General features: G+C 38.2%; 1 protein-coding gene across 2 annotated transcripts in view; it reads left to right on the plus strand.

Annotated features, from left to right (window-relative positions):
* Positions 1-25,433, plus strand: part of CPEB2 (cytoplasmic polyadenylation element binding protein 2) — an 82,640-nt gene that overhangs the window by 19,953 nt on the left and 37,254 nt on the right. The window contains exons 4-5 of one of the 2 annotated variants that reach the window (XM_090035603.1): positions 11,429-11,479; positions 23,772-23,795. In XM_090035603.1, coding sequence (XP_089891729.1) covers positions 11,429-11,479; positions 23,772-23,795 — 75 coding nt within the window. The remainder of the gene's footprint in view (positions 1-11,428; positions 11,480-23,771; positions 23,796-25,433) is intronic. The other variant, XM_090035605.1, reaches the window with a different exon arrangement.

Genomic DNA, 25,433 nt, shown 5'->3' on the forward strand with positions numbered 1-25,433 from the left:
TTATTAAATTGATTTTATTGATTTACAGTTAGGTAAAATTTTCAGTATTGAAGTCTTCATAGTTTTCTAGAAATTAAATAGACACAGAAATAGGGCTGAAAAGTCACTCGTCAGCTGCAGTATTTTTACCTCGGACCACGTTTTGCAACTTGTTCCAAATGATTGAATGAAATGTGACATTAAATACTTGGCTATGGGTGCGAGTTGGTATGTAAATTATTTGTGATTTTTATGTTGGAATTGATGTTAAAATTACTGCGAGAACTTCTAGTTTCATAAAACCTAAAAGAAGTGAAAGTAGAATAAAATTATTACTTCAATCCATGTAATTTGACACAAACTTCTCGCTGTCTTCCATTTAAAACTTTTTCTCCAGAGATGCAGAATGTGTACGATTAGCCTTTTTCTTTATTGTAAAAGAAGTGCATATAGTGCTTTTCAGAGCTTTGGCAAATGGGTGGGGACTGTGGAGGTGTGGAAACTAAGGTGCACAGTTGACAGCCCAGAGGTTGCAAGGTTGAAACATTCATGTCGCAGTCCTGTCAGTTCCAACAAATTTGTGAATGCCACTAAATACAACAAGGACACAAAAAAAGAAAGGAAAGGAAGGGCAAATGAGTTCCTTTTGCCTCAAACCTCGGAATCATGAACCACTGCAATGAACTTGAATGTAATGTTTTTTGGCTTCCTTTTTAACTCCTATTTTCACTATGTAATAACTCCAATTCTCAATCTTTTCCATGCTTATTTTCAGCCCAGGAGATTTATTATTAAAATTTTAAACAAATCCAAGACACCAAAGTTGGCCAAAGGAAATGTTACATCATTTTTAATGAGATATTTCACCTATTTGTCATTTAACTTAAGTTCAAAACCTGAAACTTGTGATGTATTTAAAACTCTTTGCAGGAAAATACCTTTTAACATTCAAAGGATGTAGGTTCAAAATACTCATGGTCAAAAATAATTGCTGTTTATATTTAGCATTCTGACAAATGTTTGTCCATTCTCCATCTCCAGAAATTCCTAAATGAAAAAAAGTTAAAGTTCGAGTGGGTTTGCTGCATTTGAATCCTTTTCCGCTCATTCACACACAACAGTTAGAAAGTACAGTTGCTGCCTTGTTGAAGTATGTCCCTTTTCAAAAGGCTACTTGTGTTTGTGTCCACCATTATTACAGAAACTCGGGTAACTCTGGCTATTGCAGAATTCGTACGTGAGCGCAATTCCACACTTGACAGGAGGAAGGTGCCAGGAGGAATACAGAAAATAAAAAGGAAATAAAAGACCACTTGTACAGGAACTAGTGTGTTTTGAGACATTAAGGTATACAATTCCACATAAACCACGGCTGTCCAACTGGTGGCCCACATGCAGCCTGCAAGTGGTTAAATGATAAACTCCAGATTCCCTTCTGGGCACTACTCCCTCCATTATTCCATAGACATTAGGGCTGAAAGGGACCTCAGAAGATCATCAAGTCCAGCCCCCCGCCCAAAAGGCAGGAAGTCAGCTGGGGTCATAGAATCCCAGCAAGATGAGCATCCAATTTACTCTTGAAGGTGTTCAATGTAGGTGCTTGAACCACCTCCAGTGGCAGGCTGTTCCAGACCTTGGGGGCTCGGACAGTAAAGAAAATGTCCAGCCTGAAATGGTCTTGCAGTAGTTTATAACTGTTTGACCTCGTCATCCCTTGGGGCGCTCTGGTGAACAAACATTCCCCCAGAAAATGGTGGTCACCCCTGATAAACTTATGGGTGGCCATCAGGTCACCCCTGAGCCTGCGCTTTTCTGAGCTAAAGAGCCCCTTGGCTCTCAGCCTGTCATTGTAAGGCCTGTTTTCCTGACCTCTGATCATGCGCATGGCTCTTCTCTGGACTCTGTCAAGCTTTTCCACATCCTTTTTGAATTGTGGAGCCCAAAACTGGACGCAGTACTCCAGCTGCGGCCTCACCAAGGCCGAGTACAAGGGGAGAATAACGTCCTGGGATTTGCTTGAGAAGCATCTATGGATGCAAGCCAGCATTTTGGTCGCTTTACTAGCTGCAGCATCGCATTGCAGGCTCATGTCCATCTTGTGGTCAATGATGATCCCCAAATCTTTCTTCTGTAGTGCTAGCCAGAATAGCACTGCCAAGCCTATAAGGATGCTGCAGGTTTTTCCTCCCAAGGTGTAGAACCTTGTATTTTTTGGTATTAAACACCATCGGGTTCTTGTCTGCCCATTTGCTAAGCCTATCCAGGTCAGCCTGGATCACCCGCCTGTCTTCTGGTGTGGATGCTTTGCCCCAAAGTTTGGTGTCATCGGCAAACTTTGCCAGTCCACTTCTGACTCCAGTGTCCACATCATTAATGAAGATGTTGAACCATATGGGTCCAAGGACAGAACCTTGGGGGACCCCACTGGCACCATAGTGTTTGGGCTTCTTCTCCCTCCTTTGGCTTGTGCTTCCTATCCCTGCCCCTCTGGGTAGGGCAGCAAGTCCCAGGCAGCTTGGGCCTTTGAGATCCAAGTGACCCCTCAGGACAGGAAAGTCAGTGAAGCAGCTTTCATACTTTCCATGTGGCTTGCATGGTTGGGGAGCATGGGGAAGATCATGCAGTGGGGGTTCAGGGAAACCCACACAGCTGGGGGTAACAACAGGTAGGGGAGGGCATGCTCCAAAGGGAGCACAGGGAGACCATTTAGCAGAAGGGCATAGGGGAGACCACCTGGAAGCAGCATTGTGCAGCCCCATGGGATAGGGGTGGAGGACGTCTTCTGCCCCATGTGGGTTCGGCTTCCAGCTGCTGAGAAGTTCGACAGCTCTGATGGTGGCCTTGTGGTGCTATAAAGAATTAGTCTAACAACATAGTCCTGGAGTTGGTTGTATTATATCGTTTAATTTTTTCCCTTCTTTAAAATAATTACAGCTGTGGCATGCAAGTGTTATCTCACTAAAACGAGTAACAAGAGATTCCCATCAATGATTAGGGAGGAGGTAAAGCCTCTGCCCAACATGAACAGGGTGGTGATATAGTTCTTTATTGTGTTATATCATCATTTGTGTTCCTTAATTCCTAAGCCCATTCAGATTCTTTAACACAAGACTTACACCACGGTTGCACAGAATAAATTTATTTTAGGAAATGGTTGTTTTCCTATTGTTTCCCCTTCTCCTTGACTCTTATCCTCTTCATTGTGCTTCATCATAAAGATGAAGTGGCAGAGACGCAGGTCCCATTAGAGAAAATGCCAGTCATACCTATTCTTCAGCCTACTGAGTCATGCTATTGAGACATAAAGCATACATGCAAGCACCCCTCAGTGTTATGCAGCAAAGGGGATCACAAGATCTAATAACTTTTAAACAGAAATAATATTAAAGATAACATTTTAAAAACTGGATGCCAAAAGTTAAGTGTTTTCTTTTCAGATACTTTTGAAAGTCTCTTTTGGAGGTCTGGGTATTCTGTGCTTAGGGCACTTAGGTGCATCTACACAAGACATTTACTGGAATAGACTAAATTAGCTCTGCAGTAAATTCCTCAGTGTCTACACATGCAAGGCTATTAGGTGGAAGTAAACTAAAACTGTTCACCAGGGTAGTACTTGTAAGTACTTACAAGTGCTACCCTGCTTCAGAGTTTTTATTCCTCAGCAATGTCCACATAGACGCTGACCTAGGTAGGGTATGAGGGTGCTTCAGTGCAGGGACTGCCTACCGGCTAGCCTCGCACAGGAGCGCACACATGCCCCTAGTCAGCTTCTCCACAGCACATTGAGCAGGGTTAGAGCAGCCCCAGGCTGGCAGGTTGACCCCCCCAGACCCCTGCTAGCTGGGGTCCCTCTGACCTGGCTCAACGTGCTGCAGTCCTGGGCGCACATTCAAACTCAATAAGCACCGGATTAATTAATTGCACCCTTAGGTGCCTGAATATAGTTCTAGATCTTAACTTTAGACACTAGATTTTAAAATTTGGCCGCCTTAATTTTTTTATGAAAATGTCATAATATAAGAACTATTTTTCTAAAATAGAAAAAGGGTCCCTGGCCATGCTTTCTGAAAGCCTTAAATATGAGGATGGATTAAAAGGTGGGGGAAAAGCCTATAAAAGCCAAATAACTGACACACAACAGCTGAATTTAAAATGTAGTGGGTGGGCAGAGCTGTGGTAAGTAAGCATCTTTATTAAGATATTACATCTCTTTAGAAAATATTCAACATAGAAGATTTTTCTGGAAAAGTTGGCTTTCACTGATATTCGTACTAGAAAAATCTAAAAAAAATTCAGACACATAAGAAGAGCTTCTGAAATAATTTTCTCTCCTTTTTTTTTTTTCCTTTTTTTTTTTTACTACTTGTTAAACAGTCATTTTCTTTTCTCCAATTTCCTGTCAGCTTCCATATTCCTTTGATGGCTTACAGTAGGTTATAAGCCATATATTGGAGCCTGAGCTAACAAAAACTATGATCTCCAGTTGTCAGGCTTTTTGAGCATACTGCATATAACAATATTTTAAGACCAATTTATTTACATATTTTTAGATTGTCTGGGCTTAATTCAATCTAGTAGTAAATGAAAGATCTATTATAACTGAAGCTTGGTGGGGGGAGTTGCAGATTTTTAACAGTAAATTAAAGCACATTAATACAATGCGTCTTTTATGTAGTACTGCAGCAGTAAAATGAAAGTCCTTGGAATTTTAAGCACGTGTTTCAGATTTAGCTGCTTACAGTGTCTGGAGTATGACTAAGCATCTTGTCTTGGGCTTTTTGGAATGCAGAGCAGATTTTGTATGTACTAGTTTACAGCATTGATCCTTATAGCTGTGTTTAAAAGTCTATTTAAGAAGGGTCAGGTTTTACTGATACTAACTTTTATTTCATGTACAGAACTGTAGATTTAATTTTCCAGTTAATTAAATTAATACATGTTAAATAAAAGCTAGCATGTTTATATGTGTGCAGTTCCAACTTATAGAGCATATTAAATCTCTGATAAAAATTCTTTAAAAGGTAAAAAAGGGTTTGATGTCTTTTGAAATCAGATGCAGTTGTTAATTGTTGCTGTTTTTTTAATAGAATAAACAAGGCTGTAACACTTAACATCTGGTTTAAGATTGTCTTCATGTTGCTTTCTTGCAGTGTGTTTTATAACAAAATAAGGTGTTCAAATTAGCACCTTAATTTTGGGATGAATAGGTTCAAACCTGAGGTCAAAATATAAATACATTATTTTTCCTTACTAATTGTTCTGAGAATACCTGACACGTTATTGTTAGAAGGGTGTTAGAGACCCTGGGTTAAAAGCCAACTTGAACTTTATGGATATTGGTCCTAAAGTTGCCTTTTCCAGAAATATCCTATTTATTTTGGTTTTTCCCAATAAGACTTGATTTAGGAACATTACAGCAGTAGACAAACTTTTGTAATCATGCTAAGATTGATTACTTAAATAGCAATGGGGTAAGCAAGCAACTGTATATCTCAAAGTTTGTTTTCAGTGAGAAGCAAAAACCTTAAGATACCTTGTTGCGCTTTGGAACATTTCCACTTTAAGAAATTTTCTGTTGTAAAAACTACTACTAGCCTTGGCTCCTAATTTACCATTGCTTCCTACCTTCCAGCTAGATATTGCCACATCTGCAAACAAGATGCAAGATACTGTTACATTCAAACTGCTTCTCTTTGACAGTAGTAATAATACACCACTTTTGTAGGGTAATAGGAAAAGAAGCATCAAGCTTCTATTTACATGGAAGAAAGCTACCTTTTACTCTAGGCTGTTCTATAAAAGAAAAAAAAACATTTGTGGAAAAAGTTTTACAAATAGAACAATAAAAATAGAAGCTTATAACAAAGAAGTTAGTTATGAAAGGAGAATAATACTAGGCTTTCCTATGAAAGAATCTCTCAGTATATTTGAAAATCTCTGTGCCTCTGCCTGTCTTGCTCCTGTTTGTAGTATTTTACTTGAGTATCAGAACACCATGAAAAATGAACTTTTAAAGGCAACCAGCTGGAGCATAGGGCGGGTGACTGGTGACTCAGCAAAAATGTGAAAATATTTCTCTAATATTTCTCTATTTTTCTTCTGAAAATGTAAATAGAACTGATGTTGTTTAATCTTTTTTTTTTTTTTAGAAGAGAATGTTGTTTTATCTTTGCTTGTGTTGCAGAGAATCCTGGTTGATGAGAGAATATTAAGCTGTTCTTAAAGGGCACAAAGCTACCTACCCACATAAGGGTTATATATAAAAGGTAGAGTGGTGTTGGTACAGGACTTGGGGTTCTTGTGTTTTGTAGTTTCCTATGGTACAAGGTTCTTGAAATAGTGTAGAAAAGATAAAGGAGTTATTACATTTTTACTGTTTTGAGCATTTTTCTCTTCCATAAAAACCTGCCTATGTTTTTCACTGAGAGGCAAAAATAGACTTTTTATGTAAAAATAGCATGCATAAACAATCTTAATATAAAATCTTAGACCAGACACTTTATAGACTGTATCAATACAACTAATTACACAAGTATTTAACATATAATATTTATATGGAATAGATCTGTATATGCTGTTCTTTGTTACTGAGGGATTATCAGTATGTGGTTTGTGCATTGCCTTAACTAAAGTGGTTTTGAAATCAGCAGAAATCATCCGACAAATGCCATATTTTAAATTGGTAAAATTTAAACTGTTGTGTGATAACTTCAGTTATTAATCAATTTATTAAGTCATGTTTATCAATTCTTAGCAGTGCTCCAAAACTTATTAGGTTACTTTCATGGCATTTATTTTTAGAAGTGATAACTGTAGACAAGTTGTTCCCTTTCTGGTTTCTGAACTGTAAGGATAAACTCACTTCACTTTTTCAAGCTTCTTAGCAAACCAGACGGGCTAAATACTTGATTTTATTAAATATAAAAAAGCATACAGTAAAACAGACTGGAAATCTCATGTAGTCTCTTGATTCCAGTAGCTAGGTTTTAAGAAGAACATGTAATATTTCAAATGTTATGCTGAAAGTGTGACTTGGCATTACCAAGACCCCTTTAAATTTTGCTTATACTTATTTGAATGTTTCCATATTTGGGGGTTCCTCATACCAGTTTATTTACATTGGAATACAGAATACTCAAAACCAAGCCTAAATACACAAACCTTTCTCTAAATAAAAAAAATTAACGAATGAACATAGCTACAACTAAGTTTTCCCGGGAAAAGTTTTATGCAGAAACTTCACTTGTTTGGGTCATGTAAACTAGACTCTTTGAAGGACACATGAGTAAATCTAGCGGTGCTACTTGTTAGGGGTATCTTAATTAAGATACCCCTTGTTATCTTACCGAGTTTGGTGGATATACAAGAGAAGGTCTTGCACATGAATTTAAGATTTTACAATCTTTTTAAATGTATCACAAACAGTTTTCACAGTAATTGGATGTAGAAGTGGAGATGGGGAAGTAAATGTAACGGAACCATTGTTACATATGAAACCAGTCAAAACATCCGTAGCTGCAGAGGAAGCTAATGTTTTGAACACAACATTAATGTACAGTTACTGTATTACTTCAAAGGGCATCATTCAGTACAGGCCCTATGCAGAAATTCCTTGTGTTCTTTTTACACCTTACGTTTATATGTGAGTAGATATTTATATGTGAGCATGTACTTACTGGTTTAAAGAAATTTACAGCTTTGAATTTTGTGCAGTGCAAATACCTGCAGATAAATCAATTGTCAACTTCCTAATCATGCTTCTATTGGATTGTTTTTGCTGTTGTCACAACTGACACCTAAGATTACAATACTCAAAAGAGATTTTTTTAATATTTTCTTTTGAATATATGGCAGAACTTTAGCTGGGTTCAGAATTTTTCCCTAGAAACTCAGTGTCTCCTTTTATTTCTGTGGGTTTTTCTGTACCATAGGTCCTTTTAAAACTAAGAAATTGTAATTGTAAAAACCATAAGCTGACAGGGACACACCTGACTTCTTTAACTACTTATTTTATTTCAAACTGACAGTGTCATTTTAAGCATTATTTCTTGACATTTGCATGCTTGATCATGCAAACTTAACATTTATATTCTTGTATGAGAAAGGGTAAAGCAAAATCAGAGAACTTGTGATCTTGCAACTTCCTTCTGGGAAGTACTCTGCATTCACATGTAATCGCACATGTTGTCTGTGTGGAGGAACCTCCAGGATCAGAGCCTGTAGAAGCTTCTTGAATTATGAAAATATAGAGACAGAACATCTGCCAAAAATGTTCTTTTTCAAACAAATATTCAAAAGGTATACAATATTCAAAAGGTAAGAAATACAGAAATTAAAATTTCTCATGCAGAAATAATGCACAGGATGAATGGGGTCCAGTAGTGGTGACAGCTATTTGATAGCTGTCTTTATCCTCATTCAGTCCAAAATTATCCAAAGCCTACACTAACTATGGGTTTTGTAGGATTTTTCTGTAATATCTGTATGTTTCACAGACATTCAGTTAATTAGTTTCACAACTACTCTGAGAGATGTCACCGAGGCACGAGTTCAAGAGAAAGTTTCATAGTTTTCATAGTTTCTAGGGTCAGAAGGGACCTGAGTAGATCATCTAGTCCGACCCCCTGCCATGGCAGAAAAGAGTACTGGGGTCAAATGACCCCAGCAAGGTATATATCTAACCTACTCTTAAAGACCCCCAGGGTAGGAGCCAGCACCACTTCTCTTGGAAGTTGGTTCCAGATCCTAGCTGCCCTGACTATGAAGTAGCACCTCCTGATATCTAGCATAAAAAAAACCTATCTATCACACACACATACATATTTCACCCCAGGTGGGACATGAACCCACAGTCCCTGGCTTAGGAGCTTAGCGCCTTATCCATTAGTTTACAGAAATCTTTTCTGATTTTGAGCGCCCAAGGTGAAATCCAACTATGATTTGCTACATTTAGCATTTATGTTGCATTCTCAAAGCACTTTTTAAAGCATTATAATAAGGACCCTATGAAACTGATGAATTAATATTAGTATTTCATTTTACAGTCTGGAAAACTGGGACAAAAAGTAAAGTTACTTGCCAAAAGTCGTAAGTGAATTGGTGACAAATACAAGATTAGGCTTTTAACTTTAGAGATGCCTGATTATCAATCCTGTGCTTATTTCTATATAAAACTACTGGGTGTATCTGCACATGCAATTAACACAATGCAGTAAACTCCAGCACAATTTGAGCCAAAAGAAACTGCTCCCAGGCATAGCATCCACATGTGAGCCTGGGACAGCAGCAATTTGAGCTGGTGCAGAGCAGGCTTCCAACTGGCTGGGCTAACCAGGCGCAATTTACAATGATAGTGTCCACATGTGCATTTCAGCTCAGTAAATTACTCTGCCATAAGATAATACTGTCCCCAACAGTACCATCTTACGAAAGAGTTAGTTTACTGTGCCCTAATACCATCACATGTGTAGATGGTGACACTTTACTGCAGTACAGTGTACATGTAGATGCACCTACTGTCTTAGTGCAAAAAAGGCAGTACACCATCCACAGCTTCCTTCTGACTTCAGTTGGACTAGTAAAGATGTTCAGTAGTACTGAAAATTAGAACTCTGTTTCCCCAAACTGACCACTCAAAAAATGAAGAAGAACATGCTTTTATGAGTCTTGTGAAAAGCCAAGGATGTAATCTTTTGCATGGTAGTCAGCTGTCTTGATCGTAAGACCATCCATTTTCTTGTTATAGTCTTCTTTCTCATTCTCTCCTCACCTGAAGTTTGTACAGCAAGTAAGGCAAAGATCCTAACTAATCTTGATTCATCCTCTGAGTCCCAGCCATTCTGTAGAATAAATGAGAAACCAGACCCATGGTAAAAATAAATAGTATGTAATTAAAAATTATCATAATACATATAAGAAACTTATGGAATTAAAGTGGCTGGGACAGCATTAATTCTGGCATTCGCTGTTTTTTGAGAGCTTAACTTCAGTGTGTTAACTCCTTTTGGTAAATTTTGGTAAGTTATTTTCACTATTATGTCTTAAAGTTAAAATTGTAAACTCATAGTTGAATAGATTTTCCATCTCTTTGGTCATGCCAAATTTCAATATCCTGCTGAGAATTCTGGCAGAATTCAGGTTTCCCAAAAGACACAGTGTTTGGGGAAAAACTTGTAATGCAAAGTGTGAGGCATCCTTTCTATAAGGGTTGCTACTTCATGCTTTCTCTGGGTGTTTGGGTTGTTTTTAGTTAAGGCTTAGATATACACAAAACCTTTTAATAATATTTAAACAGTTACGTCCTGTTCTGAAAGCCCTGTGCACACAACATTCCCATTGAAATCAGCATGAGTTCCACAAATTCAAGGCTCCAGGTTTGGGTATTTTGTTATGATTTAGCAATAATCTGTTTTCAGCATATTTACTTAAGTATTCAAGTTTAAATACTTTTTGATTGTATACTTAAGGATTACTAGCAACCAGCTATGTTCTAATAAAGCATGTGAATATGTAGGGTTTTTTCATAAGGCATGTTCCAGTGAAACAGAGGTGCTATTGTAAGTTTCTGTCTAGATCAGTTTGCAGTACTATCATGTTTGCAGCTTCCTGTAAACAGAAAACTTCTCCTTTCATAAAAAAGGAAATTGGAATGAACAGACCTTTGCTATGCTTTTTAAACATGCAGTTTAAAAGAAAATCCTCGCTTACTGCAAATATATTAAAATACAGTATTTTAGTAATTTAGCATCAGGACATGGGGTTTTATATATCACTCTTTGCATATTTAATTTTACAGTTTCACTTTTTTAATTCATAAACTAGCTGATAGATATGTTCTAGAGAGTTGTAAGAATGTTAGCATAGTAAAGTTTCGTAAAAATTCCATAAATAAGTATGTAATTTATTTTTGTTTGATCAGGCTTAGCGGGAGAGATGAGATGTACAGCGATTTATTTAAAGTCACAAAATGTATTTATAAATGGACTACATGTTAGTTAACTGCTTTAATCACTCTTATTACCAGAGTTTTGACACACTGATTCTGGGAGACTTTCCAAATAGCAAGTTAGATTCTGGTAACCGATGTGCATCAAAATTAGTCTGAAAAGAAAACTAAAGCAACGGGCTGCCTGAAACAAAAACTGGCTTTATCCTATTGGCACTGATCCCAAAGAACATTGCAAATCTTATGACAAGAGAATTAAGGTTAAGAGGTTTGTTCATGTCAACTTCAACTTGGGTCAAGGGTATTGTTGGGTAATGTGTTTGCAGTTAAATATTAGTTCTTTATTCCCTCTAGGCAAAATGGAAATATGTTACACATTTCACTTTTAAATGGTGGTGTTCCCCACCCCCCCCTTTCCTACCCCCTCATTTTCTCTTCTTTTTTTTTCCCAGCGTAATAGCTAAAACCTTACTGGTTTTTGGTTTTTTGTTGTTTTTTTTTAAGGTCGCTTGAATTATCCACATCCAGGGACTGACAATCTTTTGATGTTAAATGGTAAGTTCTAATCTTATAACAGCTTCTAATTATCTCTAGCTTATTTTAAATCTGAAAAGTTAGTGTAAAATTGTACTGTTATAGTCTGTTATGGCGTTACTTGAAACCAGAGACAAGGGCAGTCTTGCAGGGGTTGTCACCATCTTCCAGGGTTAAATGGTAAGAGCTAATCTTGTAACAGATTTTAATTATATCTAGCTTAGTTGAAAACTAAAATACCTGTATAAAACCATACTATTCTTTTCTGTTCCTGAGCAATGTAATATTCTGGTCTCCAGAGAACTTCTAATATTCTGTTATACAAAAGGACTAGAAAAATAGAAAGTGTGGATTTTATGGCCAGGTACCTTGTGGGTGTGAATGGTGAATTGTGCCCTTAATGCTGCACTTGTCTAAAATAACATTTTATTTTTTATGGTTTTGGAACTAGCTTTCTTTGAGTGTATTTCTGATTCCTAACCATATGAAATGGAGGCAAGCCTCTGTGAGATGGAGTTTAGCTACTTTTTATACCTATAGAAAGCATCAGACCAAATTTATCCATCTATGTACAGTAATAAGCCATATTACACACAAATCTTATCTGCACTGGAAAAATCCAAATCTGTAGGAGTTCATTAATGTAGCTCCACTGTGTCTGAAATTGTAGTATAGACTGAATTGACATTTTTGCAGTTGTGTCCAAATTTTGCCAGTGTATCAATGTAAAGCTTTGTTTCAAACTGAGACTCTTCGGGCCTTCTTCTTTATTGCCTTACACATATGCAAATGACTACACGAAGAAATAAAATGCAATACCATCAGATTTTTACACAGTAGGTTCGTCAGTGATTAGAGAAATCTGAATTGGTTTAGTTTTATACCAACAAAAGGAGAACATGGCACAAGCACCCAGTGTGGTGAATAAGGTCAAATCATGCAAATTATTGTAAAACCTAGTGGATGAAAAATATCTGCTGTTTTAAAAATAAAAGTTACCTCCTGGCAGTACAAACCCTATATCCCTAAAATTTAGCTGGGAGCTATGCTGTTTGTGGAAGTGCTTGATAATTATGAAACTTTTTCCACCACAGATATAATTGCAGCCACAGTGCTAAAATGTGACCTGCAGATTCCAATACCCTCTGATCAGTTTGGGGCCACACTTAATAAAAATTAAATGATTTGCTAGGATATAGACAGACCAAGAATGTGCACATTAGGATCCTAATTCTGCAAGTTGCCCCACACAGGCAGATACCCATGACAATGTGGATGTGCATTATTTTAAAATGAAGTCTGAGCAGCCATAGGGGAAATCTTTTCTTTCCTTTTTATTCCATTTGTTTTATAAGCAACTGTCAAGTATTTTGAAATCATCAATGTAAGAGATGTCATCTTTTACATTTTGAATTTCTTTTAGCATGTAGGAGATGGTTATTCAATGGAATATATTATGGGATCTTTGTTTCCATAGGAAAATAGAGCTCTATATTGTTGGTCTACTGAAAGCAGTGTTTTTAAAGAGATGGAATTCGTATCCAGAGACTGATGTTTTCAGTGAAATCAGTGGCAGTTCTGTTGTTGATACCAGTGGGATCAAGATTGGGTCCCCAATGCTGTTTGGAACTTAGCAATTGGCATAATTGCTTTAGTTCTTTAAGGTCTGCTATGTCAAATTTGTTACTTTAAAAAAAAAAAAAAGAAGAAGAAGAAAAAAATCCTGTACAAGCCTGATGGTCAGATCCAAAAAAGTACACAAGCACTTTAAATTTAGATGGTCAGCAGTACTAACAGGGATATCCTGCTCTCTGTTTCAGAGCTAGTGTGCACCAGACTAGACTTACCCTTATACACCGGTGTAGTTCATAGCCCTGTATTGGGTGCCTTGGTTCTTTCATATAGTGCATGAAGAGACAAAGGTGCCTCAGAACAGGATCCATTTAATGAGGAGCTTCCTAAAGCCAGTATGTTAAGTACAGTTGTTTAGAACTTGCTAATTGGAAATGTTACGGACAAGCTAGTTTTAAGTCCTTGCAGCTCAATGTGGGTTGGGAGAATCTATTGCTCCTGCCCTCTTTCTTTCAAAATGAGCAGGGCTCACTTTTTTCATTTGAAATGTGTGGTAGTGTTGAAGGTGGTTAGAGCATTTCCGACGTGCTTGGAGACACCTGCCTGAGAGGATTCAAAGCATCATCTCCCACCTCCCAAGAGAAAGATCCTGTGGGTGTGAAACTCCATGACATATGCTAATTGAACCTGGGTCTACCTCATCCTCAGCAGTGCTCTAACCAAGCAACATGGTATAAAAAGGGAGTGCTAGCATGAACTGCTTTTAAAATAGTGACAGTTGTCACTGCATTTTGTAGGAGGTCCAGACTTATAATTACATGCTGTGTGTACTCTGAGAACACCATTGGGATTTAGCCTTGGAGACTTAGAGAGGGGAACATAACTATGGATTGCGGTAAATATTAGGCACAAGCTAGGTATTGAGATGCTAGACCCTGTTGAGACTGGCCTGGGCTAAACATATGCAAAGAGACACAATCCTAGACCTGGAGGGAATTTTCAAATCAATCGCAGAGGTTCTTACGGACGTTATATGCCTTCAGGGTTGGTTGACAATTAAGCCAGCACTTTTAGGGTTGCAATTTTAAGTTTAGACACTTAAAGCCCACCTACGTTGCACTGTAGGAACCTAAGCCATTTTTATAGATCTAGTCCTGAATGTGTAACTGGCTTTTTAACTGTTCTTGGTCTTCTTTTTTGAAACTCCTGTCGCATGTAGATTCTTCCTGTTTGATTTTTAAACTCATTGTACATAAAAGTTTAAATAATTAAGCAAACATATATTCAAAAAAAGTGAAACTGACTAGCTTTTTCATTGCTCAAGTTGAATTAAATATAAAAAGTGAATAAATAGTAAAAATAATAAACAGTACAATCATTTTAAACACTTTTTAAATACAAACCATCTAAAAGGAAAAAAAACCAAACAAACACTTTTTTTCATATGTGGTAACTTGAGAGGGTTTCTTTCCATGTTCACTTTGCCTCCTATTATAGCATGGGAACTCCACAAAAGGTCAGAGTGTAAAACCTATTATAATTTTTCTAACTTTAACATTTTGAATATTTTATAAATATATGCAGGGATTTTAATAGTGGAGTTAACTGACCTTTGGAACTGTTTACTGTGAGGAGGGGGTCTCCATCCTTTGATGTCTTTAAATCAAGAGAGAATGTATGTTAAGAGATGCTTTAGTTAAGGCCAGATTAATATTTAGATCTGGACCCCAATGTGCCTCATAGGCCAGAACTGGACCAACCTTCAGTGGTGGAGAAAGCAGCAGTGGCACTGACCACTGCAGGTTCCAGAGCTGCAGGGGTTAAATGCACCTGTTGCTTGTCCCTCCACCACCCAACAGGGCTCTATATTCTGGAATTCAATGGCAGTCCCCACTCCTGTTTGCCCCACCTTCCAAATTTGCGCCCCTAGGCCCTGTTGAGCCCCGCAGGCTGCATGATATGGCTCTGTGGGCCAGATCTTTTCACCTCTAACTTAGTTCAACCAGAAGTTAGTGGGCCAGATACAGAAATTACTGGGTGGCTATACAGGATATCAGACTAGATAATCTAGCCTTAAAATCAATAAATATGTATTTTTTTTCAAATGAGCCTAAAGGAATTAGACATCCAAATCAGTATAATTCGATGAAAATTAGGCACTTTGGATTTTTAGACTCCTTTTGAAAATTCCAATTATAAATAATTTGTCTAAAAATGGATAATAAAAACAAGTCCTAAGAATGAAAATGCCCTTCATAGCCTTGATTGTTACTGCTTTAACTCTTTAAATTAGAAAACCGTCGTGTACAAATAGTGGAATTTTATATTTACTTTCTGTCTTAAATATAGTAGCTTATTTTGAGTATAACAACCAAGTGTTGTAAAATTCTTCCTTCTATTAATCAGCAATGACAAACTAATTTGATTAGTATTGATTTAGGCACTTAAATAACTAAGCAAAGCCTTTGCAGTACTTGTTTGTAAGTAGAATAGAAATTCCAGACACCTTATGCAAGATGGTGAGATCCAAATTTTAAAGTACCGAGCTGTCTATAAATTCTGTTGGTGATGATCAAAAAAAAAAAAGGCATGATACTCATCTAGACAGGTGCTGGCCCCCAGCTCTGGCTCCCCCTGGCTGCAGATCTGGGACAAGCACAACTTGCCCCACACCAAAGTGCTTGTCTGGGCATGTGCGCGGAGGCAAAAATCCCCAGCTCAAATTTGCACCGTTTCTATTTGAGCTGCTGCAAGCACAGATGGCTGTGTGTGTGGACATGCCCAATGAGTCTTTCTACTCCCATTCCCCTATTGTTACCTTGGATTACACTGGTTTGCATTGCAGTACCAGAATATTAATTCCTACACCAGTTTAAATTCCAATAACTGCACACCGTTAGAGAGCTAGAGATCTAAAATAAGACGTTTTTCCTTTAAAAAAGACATTTTCAGGAGTATGTACAACACTTTTCATATAGGGAGGTCCCCAGATATATAATCTTAAATTAAGAGATTTTTGCCTAGATAAACTACTTCCGGTGACTTAAATTTGTGGAATATGTTTGTTATAATCTTTCACTCCATCTGAGCCTTTAATTATCAAGCACTGGAAAAATGCAAGAAATAATTCTGTTTAGCTTGTTAGGCTTGGGTGCTGCAATCATTCCCTTCTGATGCTCAGGTGGTATAGAAAGAATTCCTTTTGGCTGCAGCTTTTGCAATGCTTGAGAAGTTCAGAACAGAGCATGACTTGCCAAGACAGAAGGATGTTGTGTTTATATAACCATACACATTTAGTATATATAATCATGTAATACAAAAGGTGTGTGAGAATTTCATAAGCGTTTTCAGAAACATATAACTAGTTATTGAATCTAGTACTTTTTTTTTTTTTTTTAATTAAGAACATCAGTGTGGTTATCATATTCTAGTTTATCTGTGGAATAAAATCAAGTCAAGTTCAGCCATAAGCCAGATCCTTCTCACATTATTCCTGGGATATTATTTCAGTGAAACTTTTCTTAGTGTGATTTTGTTTTTGAAGAGGTACAGTAGGAATATGTGTAATGCTGCTGACCGGCAATTACATATTTACATTTAACATCCTACTGAGTCAGGAAACTTTCTGATGACAGGCTGTTCTGCAAGATACATTGCTCTTTGTATTCACTGTTCTTAAAACCATTAATCTTCTTTAACAAACACCTTAGATATTCTGTTATTAACTGGGTGAAAATATTCAGTTCTGTTTTACCTGATCTTTGTTTAAAAATAAAAATCCATCCTTTTTTAATTATACCTCCAGATAAACATTAATGGGCAAACCATGTTTGCTCAAATCCAAGATAAGATTTTTTTCCCCCCAGTTGGCATGGGGGAAAAACCCCTCTTTCCCCCCACGCATTTTATAAGGACAAATATCATGCACCGTTTGTACTACATACAAGCAGGTGCCAAAGTGCTGCGCAAAAATGTGTTTTGGAATACCTGTGTTAAAACTTGCAGCAGTTACAGAAAACGTAACATGCATCAATTCTGGCTAAATGAAGTGTATGGGTACTTTATGAAAATTGCTACAGAGGTGTTTAATTTCAAGGTTATTGTTTTCAAATTTGCTCCTCACTTCCATATGCTCAGGGAGAGCAGTGTCAGACAGTAAGGAGAGGGGGAAGGGGTTGCTGGGGTGGAGGGGGGGATGTTTGGGGGAAACAGAGAGAAAAGCATCTATCTGATCCCCTGATTTATTTTTCCTGCTGTAGCAGTGAAAAGGGAACAAATTCACATCAAACCAAGCCAAAAATTACATTCTATACTTGGAAAATCATAACAAAATTATAAATTTTCCCTATATAGAATTTAAATATTTGGAGGTATAATCAGGGGCATCTTCTATTCAAGAAAAATGTTACTGTGATACTGTTTGAGAATCAACCAAAACTGCTATCCCCCTTGTGCTAGACAAGGAGCAAATTCCATATCAGGGATTCTCTCTCCTGAACTATTTACATTGTCAGTGGTGTAAAATTTGGGGACAGGGTTTATCCACAGGCTGCATGCCACTTGCAATCAGTGCCTGGGGTTGGTCCGTGGTTGTGATTCCACAGATCTATATCCAGCTACAAACCAGCCCAATCCTGCATGCCAGTCTGATCCTGCAGGCTGTGCTCTGGCATGATCTAATGTGTTGGGCCTCTTTGTCCAGCCCACAGGGGTTCCCACTGGTCTGAAAATCTGGCACCTGGGGAGCAGCAGATAACACTGCCACTTCTCCACTCCTGCCAGTTTTCAGATCCCTGGGGAGGTCAGCAGGCTGGGATGACTTGGTTTTGCTGGCCAAATCTAGCCCACAGGCTGGGATTGAACACCCTGATTTAAATAAATAAGGTACATACATGATGGAATAAAGCATATAACGTGGACTCAGAATTAACAACATAATGCTGGCAAATACTATGTTTGTTCCCCAGCTTTTTCCTGACTGGCCAAAACAGTCTTATAATTTTCAGGATAGTTTCTTCTCTTCGGCAGTCCCTCACAGTCAAGGATGATTGTTTTCCATGACTGCCTAATCTGTGGGTCTTAAGATGGCTGATGAAGTTGATCCAGGATTGACAGACTCTGTTGTAGCTTGGGCACGTGTTTCCATGTGGGGTGGATGACTCCAGGTTTTTGATTCAGTCTGAAACATTTTGTTTCTGCCGTGCTCACTTTTCCCCATCCCCTGTTGTCATAAGATTTCAAAGTACTGAGATCCTTGCAACAGACGCTTCCTCCATTTGATCCTGGGCAATAGTCTCTCATAAGTTGATATCTGTTGCATTTTTTCTAATCGGCCCTGAGGACATCCTTGAAGCACTTTCTCTGCCCTCTTCTTGAGCGTACGCCTTGACTGAGTTGAGTGAATAAAACTTGCTTCAGAAGCCTGGAGTTGGACATCCAGATGATGTGGCTGGCGCAGCAAAGTTGTTTGATGATCATTGCCTCAATGCTCATGGTGTTTGTTTGCTAGAGGACACTAATGTTGGTCATCTGTCTTCCCACTGAATTCAGATAATCTTCCGCAAGCAGCATTGATAGTACTTCTCCAACAACTATGGTGTCTCCTGTACGTTGTTCATGTCTCAGCTCCATATAGTAATTTGGAGGTCACAGCTGCTTGATAAATCATGAGCTTGATTTCAGATCTGATGTCAGGATCTTCAAGTGCATGTTTCCACAGGTGTCCAAAGGCTTCACTTGCACATTTAAGCTAATGTTAGATTTTTTTCGTCAATGTTAGCCTTCAGCGAGAGATGGCTTCCCAGATACCAGAAATACTCAACGTTCTCCAGAGTCTGACCCTGAATTTGAATTACCAGAGCTGGAGACTGTTCATTAAGAACTTGTTGATGGAGAACCTTAATCTTCTGCATGTGGAGCATTAGTCCCATTTTCTTGTATGCCTTGGTAAAAACATTGACGATTGCCTGAAGGTCTGCCTCCAAGTGAGCGTACACTACAGCATCATCAGTGTGCTGGAGCTCTATGATTGAGGTTGGGATGGTCTTGTTCTTGGCTTGCAGTTGGCTAAGATTAAACAGCTTACCATTCATTTGGTTCTTTAGCTTCACTCCAGCTGGAAGCTTGTTGATGGTCGCACGTAGCATCTTGGTAAGAAATATCGAGAAGAGTGTTGGAGCAGTGATGCAGCCTTGCTTCACTCCCATCTTAACCTGAAAGGGATCTGTGATTAATCCGTTACTGAGAACCACCACTCACATACTGTCATGGAACAGACAGAGAATGGTGATGAATTTCTTTGGGCATCCCTACTTCAGAAGGATCTTTCACAATGCTTCTAAATTAAGAGTCAAAGGTTTTTGTGAGGTCAAATAAGACCATGTAAAAGGGATTATGTTGTTTCCAGAATTTTTCCTGCAGCTGGCAAGCAGTAAAGATCATCAACTGTGCCTCTCAATACCTTAAACCATCATTGAAATTGAGATACTATATGGAGCTGAGACATGAACAATGTACAGGAGGTGCTCTTCAGCAAGTGGAAGGATACAGTTCAGGAGGGTTCTCTCAATGATCTTTCATTTGGTGGACAGCAAGGCAATTCCTCTATAATTTCCACAATCAGACGTGTTTACTTTCTTGAAGATTGTCACACTTGTGACATCCCTGAGGTCATATGGAATTTCCCCCTTATTCCAAATCCTTCAGATGAGGGCATGGAGCTGTAATGTGAGCTCCTCTCTTACCCTGCTTGAAAATTTCAGCAGGGATTCCGTTGGCTCCAGATGCCTTTTCAGTGTTACGCTGATACAGCAATATCATTTTAATGTTTGTAAACAGCTTATCCTAGGAAACTCACTGTTTTCTTGAAATTGCATTGGCAGCATTATTTTCTGAACATTATAATAACCTTTTAAAGTTTTCCCACTTCTAGTTCACTTTCTCTTAGTTTGCAAGAATCTCGCAAGAGACAGTTATTTTCAAAAATAAACAAGCACATGAACATTGAGAGCATCCTATATTAAAATGCCTTTCATGGCATCAGAAACGTTGTCCAAATAGTATGAAAATATGATAACAGACGGTTCCTTTGTTTTGGATGGCAAAGGGGAAGAACTGAATCAACAGAGTGGAAATTGTATGGTGTTTATGCCAAAAGGGCTTGTAATGCACATTAATCCAAGATCCTATTTTTATATGAACGTGTATGTAAAATGTGCCGCTACCTTCTTCCTAAAAACTGACTCATCAGTGTGGACATGATGAACTTGACTCTCCTTGACTCCTGTATTTGTATGTGTAAAAAGTTGGAAGAAATGTAAAGGATTGATTCAGCAGCTTGGTGATGGTGGGTGTACTGCTGTGTTGGCCAAAATCAGAAAATATATTAGGCACTGCAGTGCCTCTTTTTAGGTACTTGACTTCTTCAGTGGAGTTTGTAATCCCATGTGAAATGCTTAGACTGTATATATAATGACAACTGATAGGAAAGTTAATATTTCAAAATAGGAACTACAAAAGTCAGCATGCAGATTAGAGACCCATGTAAAGTATCTAAAAAGGAAACGCTGAGGTCAGGGCTGTATTTTGAATTTCTTCCTCCTCAGGATTTAAACCTATAAAAGTCAGCACCTAAAGCTCACCCTTTCAAAGAGTCATTTTTTAGCACATGGAGTGTGTCCTGTATTCAGCCAGAAACTCGGCGATTAGAACACTCACGTAGGATAGGAAAAGGGCACTGTTTAGTATCCCTCTCCTGTTTATAGGATTCAAATTCAAATATTTCACTTTCCAGAAAAATATCATAAGTGCCAAGCCTATAGGCTATACTAAGGAAAAGATACTCTAAACTATTTTAAACGGTCTGTATCATCTTGGTGGGAGGTGGCCAGTGGTGTCCTACAGGGTTCAGTTCTTGGCCCCATGCTGTTCAATATCTTTATTGAAGATTTAGATGAGGATGTGGAAAGCACAGTGGCCAAGTTTCCAGATGATACTAAGTTATAGGGAAAAGGGGATAGGATGCAGATCCAACCAGACCTGGACAAGCTAGAAAGGGGGGCAGAGCAGAACCAGATGCAGTTCAATAAGGATAAATTGAGAGTGCTTCATCTGGGGAGAAGTATCCAGCGACATGAATATAGGTTAGATGTCCTAGCCAGCACAATAGCTGAAAGGGACCTTGGGATTATGGCTGATCACAGGGTGAACATGAGCTGTCAGTGCAGTGCTGTAGTCAACAGAACTGATAGCATATTGGGATGCATTAGACGATGTGCTGCATGCAGGGCTAAGGAAGTGATACTATCTCTCTACTTGGTACTGTGTCCAGTTCTGGGCTCTGCACTTCAAAAAGCTGTGGAGAACCTTGAAAGTGTCCAGAGAATGGCCACAAAAATTATTAGGCGCCTGAAGGACAAACCTTATGAGAAAGACTAAGGGATCTGGGACTGTTTAGCTTGGGGAGGAGAAAGCTTAAGGGGGAACTGGTGGCCGTCTATAAGTTACGTAAGGGGTGAATATCAGGGAGCTGGGAGAAAACCTGTTGACTAGGGTGCCCCAGGGAAGGACAAGGAGCAATAAACTGCTAGAGGATGGTTTCAGGTTGGATGCAGGGAAGAACTTTTTTACTGTAAGGGTGACCAGAATCTGGAATAGACTTCCCAAGGAGGTGGTACAGTCCACAGCCTTGGAAGTCTTCAAGAGGAGACTAGACAGACACCTTGCTGGGATCATTTGATCTTGGTAGTATACCTGCACAGAGCAGGGGAGTTGGACTCAATCTTTCAAGGTCCCTTCCAGGCCTTAATTTCTATGATTCTGTGATTCTATTGCTGTTGAATTTGTCCCATGAAAGGTTTACTGGACAAGAGAGAGGGCATGAAAGTAAATATAATTATATCTGGTTTAGTAGCTAGAGCATTCTCCTGGCAGGAGTTCCAGTCCCTGCTTACTAATTTTACTGGCACCTGTCTCCTTCACCCCTCTCTACTGATCTGGTAGTAGTAGACATCTGTCTGTCTCATGAGAAAATAAAATTACATTGAGTGAGACATCAGCTCTCTGAATGTAATCCTCGCTTGAAAATAAATTGTAGCTGGAGCTACCTCTCCAGGGCACAAAAGCGTGGGTAGTGCATATGAAGACACTGAGATGCCCACACACCAATGTGGGCTTGCTGGTTTAATCCAAAGGAAAGGCAGAAGGTGCTGGTATGTTGGGACCAGTGTGGTTGCAGGTGCTGCCAGAGCAAAGGAGATGATCCATTTGTCTGTCTATCAGGGTGTCCAGTATATACATTCTGAAAAGAAATCTTGGATCAAGCCCTTCAAGGGAAGTTGGCAGAAAAATCCCTGGTTTTTGGATCCTGATGTAATTTAGGAGTGAACTAGGTGATTAGCTGCATAGCTGTCAAGACTGAAGTACTGCTAAGCATGTACAGAAGCAAAAGTTTTAGGTAGTTGAGAAATATTAGTGTTAAAATGGTCTCCATCATAGTTCGGTGATGATGTAGCAGGGGCTTGGAGAATTACAGTTTTGGACTTGGGATTTGAATATTTCCAGAAATAACTCAGTAACTCTGGTAGGAAAGGACCCAAAGAAGAGAGAGAATGTGAAACTAAATAAAATTGTAATGATAATAAGCATAAAAATGGAAATGACCGTAATTAAATGCCAAAGTGTGAAAGAGTGTTTTATGGCTCTGATCCTGCAACTGCATTCTGTGTAAAAATCCCAATGAAGTCAAAAGATTTTTGCAGAGGCATAGGAAGGGTTCATATTTGTGTGTTTCACTGCAATATGGGGGCTTCAGAAGAATGTTTTCTGTTTGAATATTTATCACAGTTAATAATGTACAGTTTATTCATGTAAAGTTCATACATTGCTTTTACTAAACATCCAAAAAGCTGAAAAATGGTTAATCAGTGTGTTGTTGTGTGTCTTTTGCATTGTAACAATTAGCACAATCTCTTTAGGAGTCCTGTCACACTCAAAAATGAGGGGAATCTTGATTTAGTGATAGTCTGTTAGAATTTGTTGCCTTGCCTTTATGCAGTGTTTCTATTACAATGGTATTTCTTGTGACTTGCACCCTGACTTTGTTTACTACCACAAGGAGTCTTTTGTTTTAAGCAAAACTGTGCGGTTAATTTTCTGCTAGTTTTTTCATGGAAAAGGAAGGTCATGTCTTATAGCATTTGTATTGTCACTGGAAAGGACTGAACAAACTGTTCCATGAACCAGGATGTTTCTCTGATTCATTTAACTCTTACTATACCCTTTTAAAATAGCATTTTCCTTTTGATCATTATTCTTTAGCAACATTTTGCACATTATTTAAATTCTATCAAGTCTGAGGCAAGAGTTGAGGAAGGCAGAAGAGCACAATTACTAGGCTATAATAAATTCATTAATACATAATAATTAAGTACATCATTAAGAATATCATGTAAAAAGGCATGTTAGAAGATTGCAAAATAATGCACATTGTTAAGCTAAGAAAAATTATTTAAAAATTCTTTAATCCAAAATTTAAGGCTTAGTCATATTCAGTTCTTAGTGCAGAGTCAACGAAAGAGTGAAATATGGCTTTAGTATGATGTGATCACACGTTTGCTGTTAACACTAATGCAGATTACAGTGCGTCAGTTACCCACATAGTTATTTGTATCATAAATATTTTTATACGTGGGCATGATACAGTTCTTTGACATTTTACAATTTGTCCTTTGTTTACATGCAGCAAGGAGTTATGGGCGAAGACGAGGTAATTCACTTGTTTGCTACAGTACAATTAATTCAGATTTGGCTGCTACTGATCATTGTGATTAATTACTCCTGATTTATTGATTTTTAGATATCTCATATCTGCATGTTCTCTCAGTTTTGCAAAAAAAAATCTATTTTGGCTATGGATCTTTTGTATTAGCGAGTTTGAATTGTAAATTTCTTAATTAAAACATGTCTAGCACTAATATTTTCATTAATTCTTAAAATATATACTTGCTGTACTGTTCTTAGTGAAAGTTTAAAAATTGCTTTTTTTTCTGCAACTCATCTTCCCTATACAACCACATATAATTAATTAAATAAACAGTTACGGAAGTGTCACAGGTTTAATAAAGTAACATGAAACAATTCTTAGAAATTTTGGACAGTTCTAAACAGAATTCTCAATAATTTTATGGCTGGTATAAAGTGACATATCTCCACTTATCTTGAAGAAGCTAGGATGATTTAAATAGATGAGAATTTGGCCTTTAGTTTTATAAACTATATGGAGCATAATCTATAAATTCTACGGTTTTTTGAGTAGTTTCAAATATTCACAGAATACAACTATTTTCATTTCTAGCTTCACCTCTTTCCTAAGTCATTTCCAACCATCACCTGATAGGAGCTCGGTATTGCCACTTTAGAAGAAAGACTTGAGGATTTAGTTTCTTTGCCTAGTGACCCAGGTTTTGATACGATAAACAGTTTTAGAAAAGATCAGTTATTATTCAGTATGAGTACGAATTCAGTAGACTTCTTGCTGTTGGAATGCATTCAGTTTGTGCTCAAATATTATTGATAGAGCTGTAGAAGTAGAGCTTGGAATTGCATTACTTGCTGGTTGGCATAGGAAGAAATTGTAGATCTGAACATATCCAACAAACAAGTACTTTCTACACTTATTTGATCTAATTCTATCTTATTGTGCTAATTCTTGAGTTTCCACCCCAAAAAATAATTTTAATAGTAATGTAGTGAAATTGTTAAATACATCCCCTTAACATATGTTTAATTTACTGTTTGATAGCATACCTGTAATGTTAACACTAGAATATTAACATTGTCTCATAAATGAGAGATTTCCCACCCTGATGGTCTGGTTTCTGTTATTAACAATTATTGCTAATTGTTAATAACAGTTGGGGAGATTATGCTTGGGGGTAATCAACATGGGTTCATTAGAGGCAGGTCCTGTCAGACCAACCTGGGTGCCTTCTATGACTAGGTCACTAAAGCCCTTGGACGCAGGTGTCATGCTGGACGTAGTCTTTCTAGACTTTAGTAAGGCCTTTGACACTGTCTCTCACCCCATCCTCATTAAAAAAATTAGGCAACTGTGGTGTTGACGCCTACACAGTCAGATGGGTTACAAATTGGCTGGAGGACTGCACCCAGAGAGGGGTGGTGGACAGGTCATTTTCGACTTGGAGGGATGTGGACAGTGGGGTTCCCCTAGGGCCTGCACTGTTCAATATCTTCATCGGCGATTTGAATGAGGGGATGAAAAGCACCTTGTTCAAGTTCGCAGATTACACTAAGATGTGGGGAGAAGTGAGCATGCTAGAAGAGAGGGACAGGCTACAACTAGATCTGGACAGGTTACAGGGGTGGGCAGATGAGAATAGGATGG

This window comes from Crocodylus siamensis, chromosome 2, assembly GCF_052110815.1.
Source record: "Crocodylus siamensis isolate JL-2025a chromosome 2, ASM5211081v1, whole genome shotgun sequence".
In the NCBI taxonomy this organism is placed as follows: domain Eukaryota; kingdom Metazoa; phylum Chordata; order Crocodylia; family Crocodylidae; genus Crocodylus; species Crocodylus siamensis.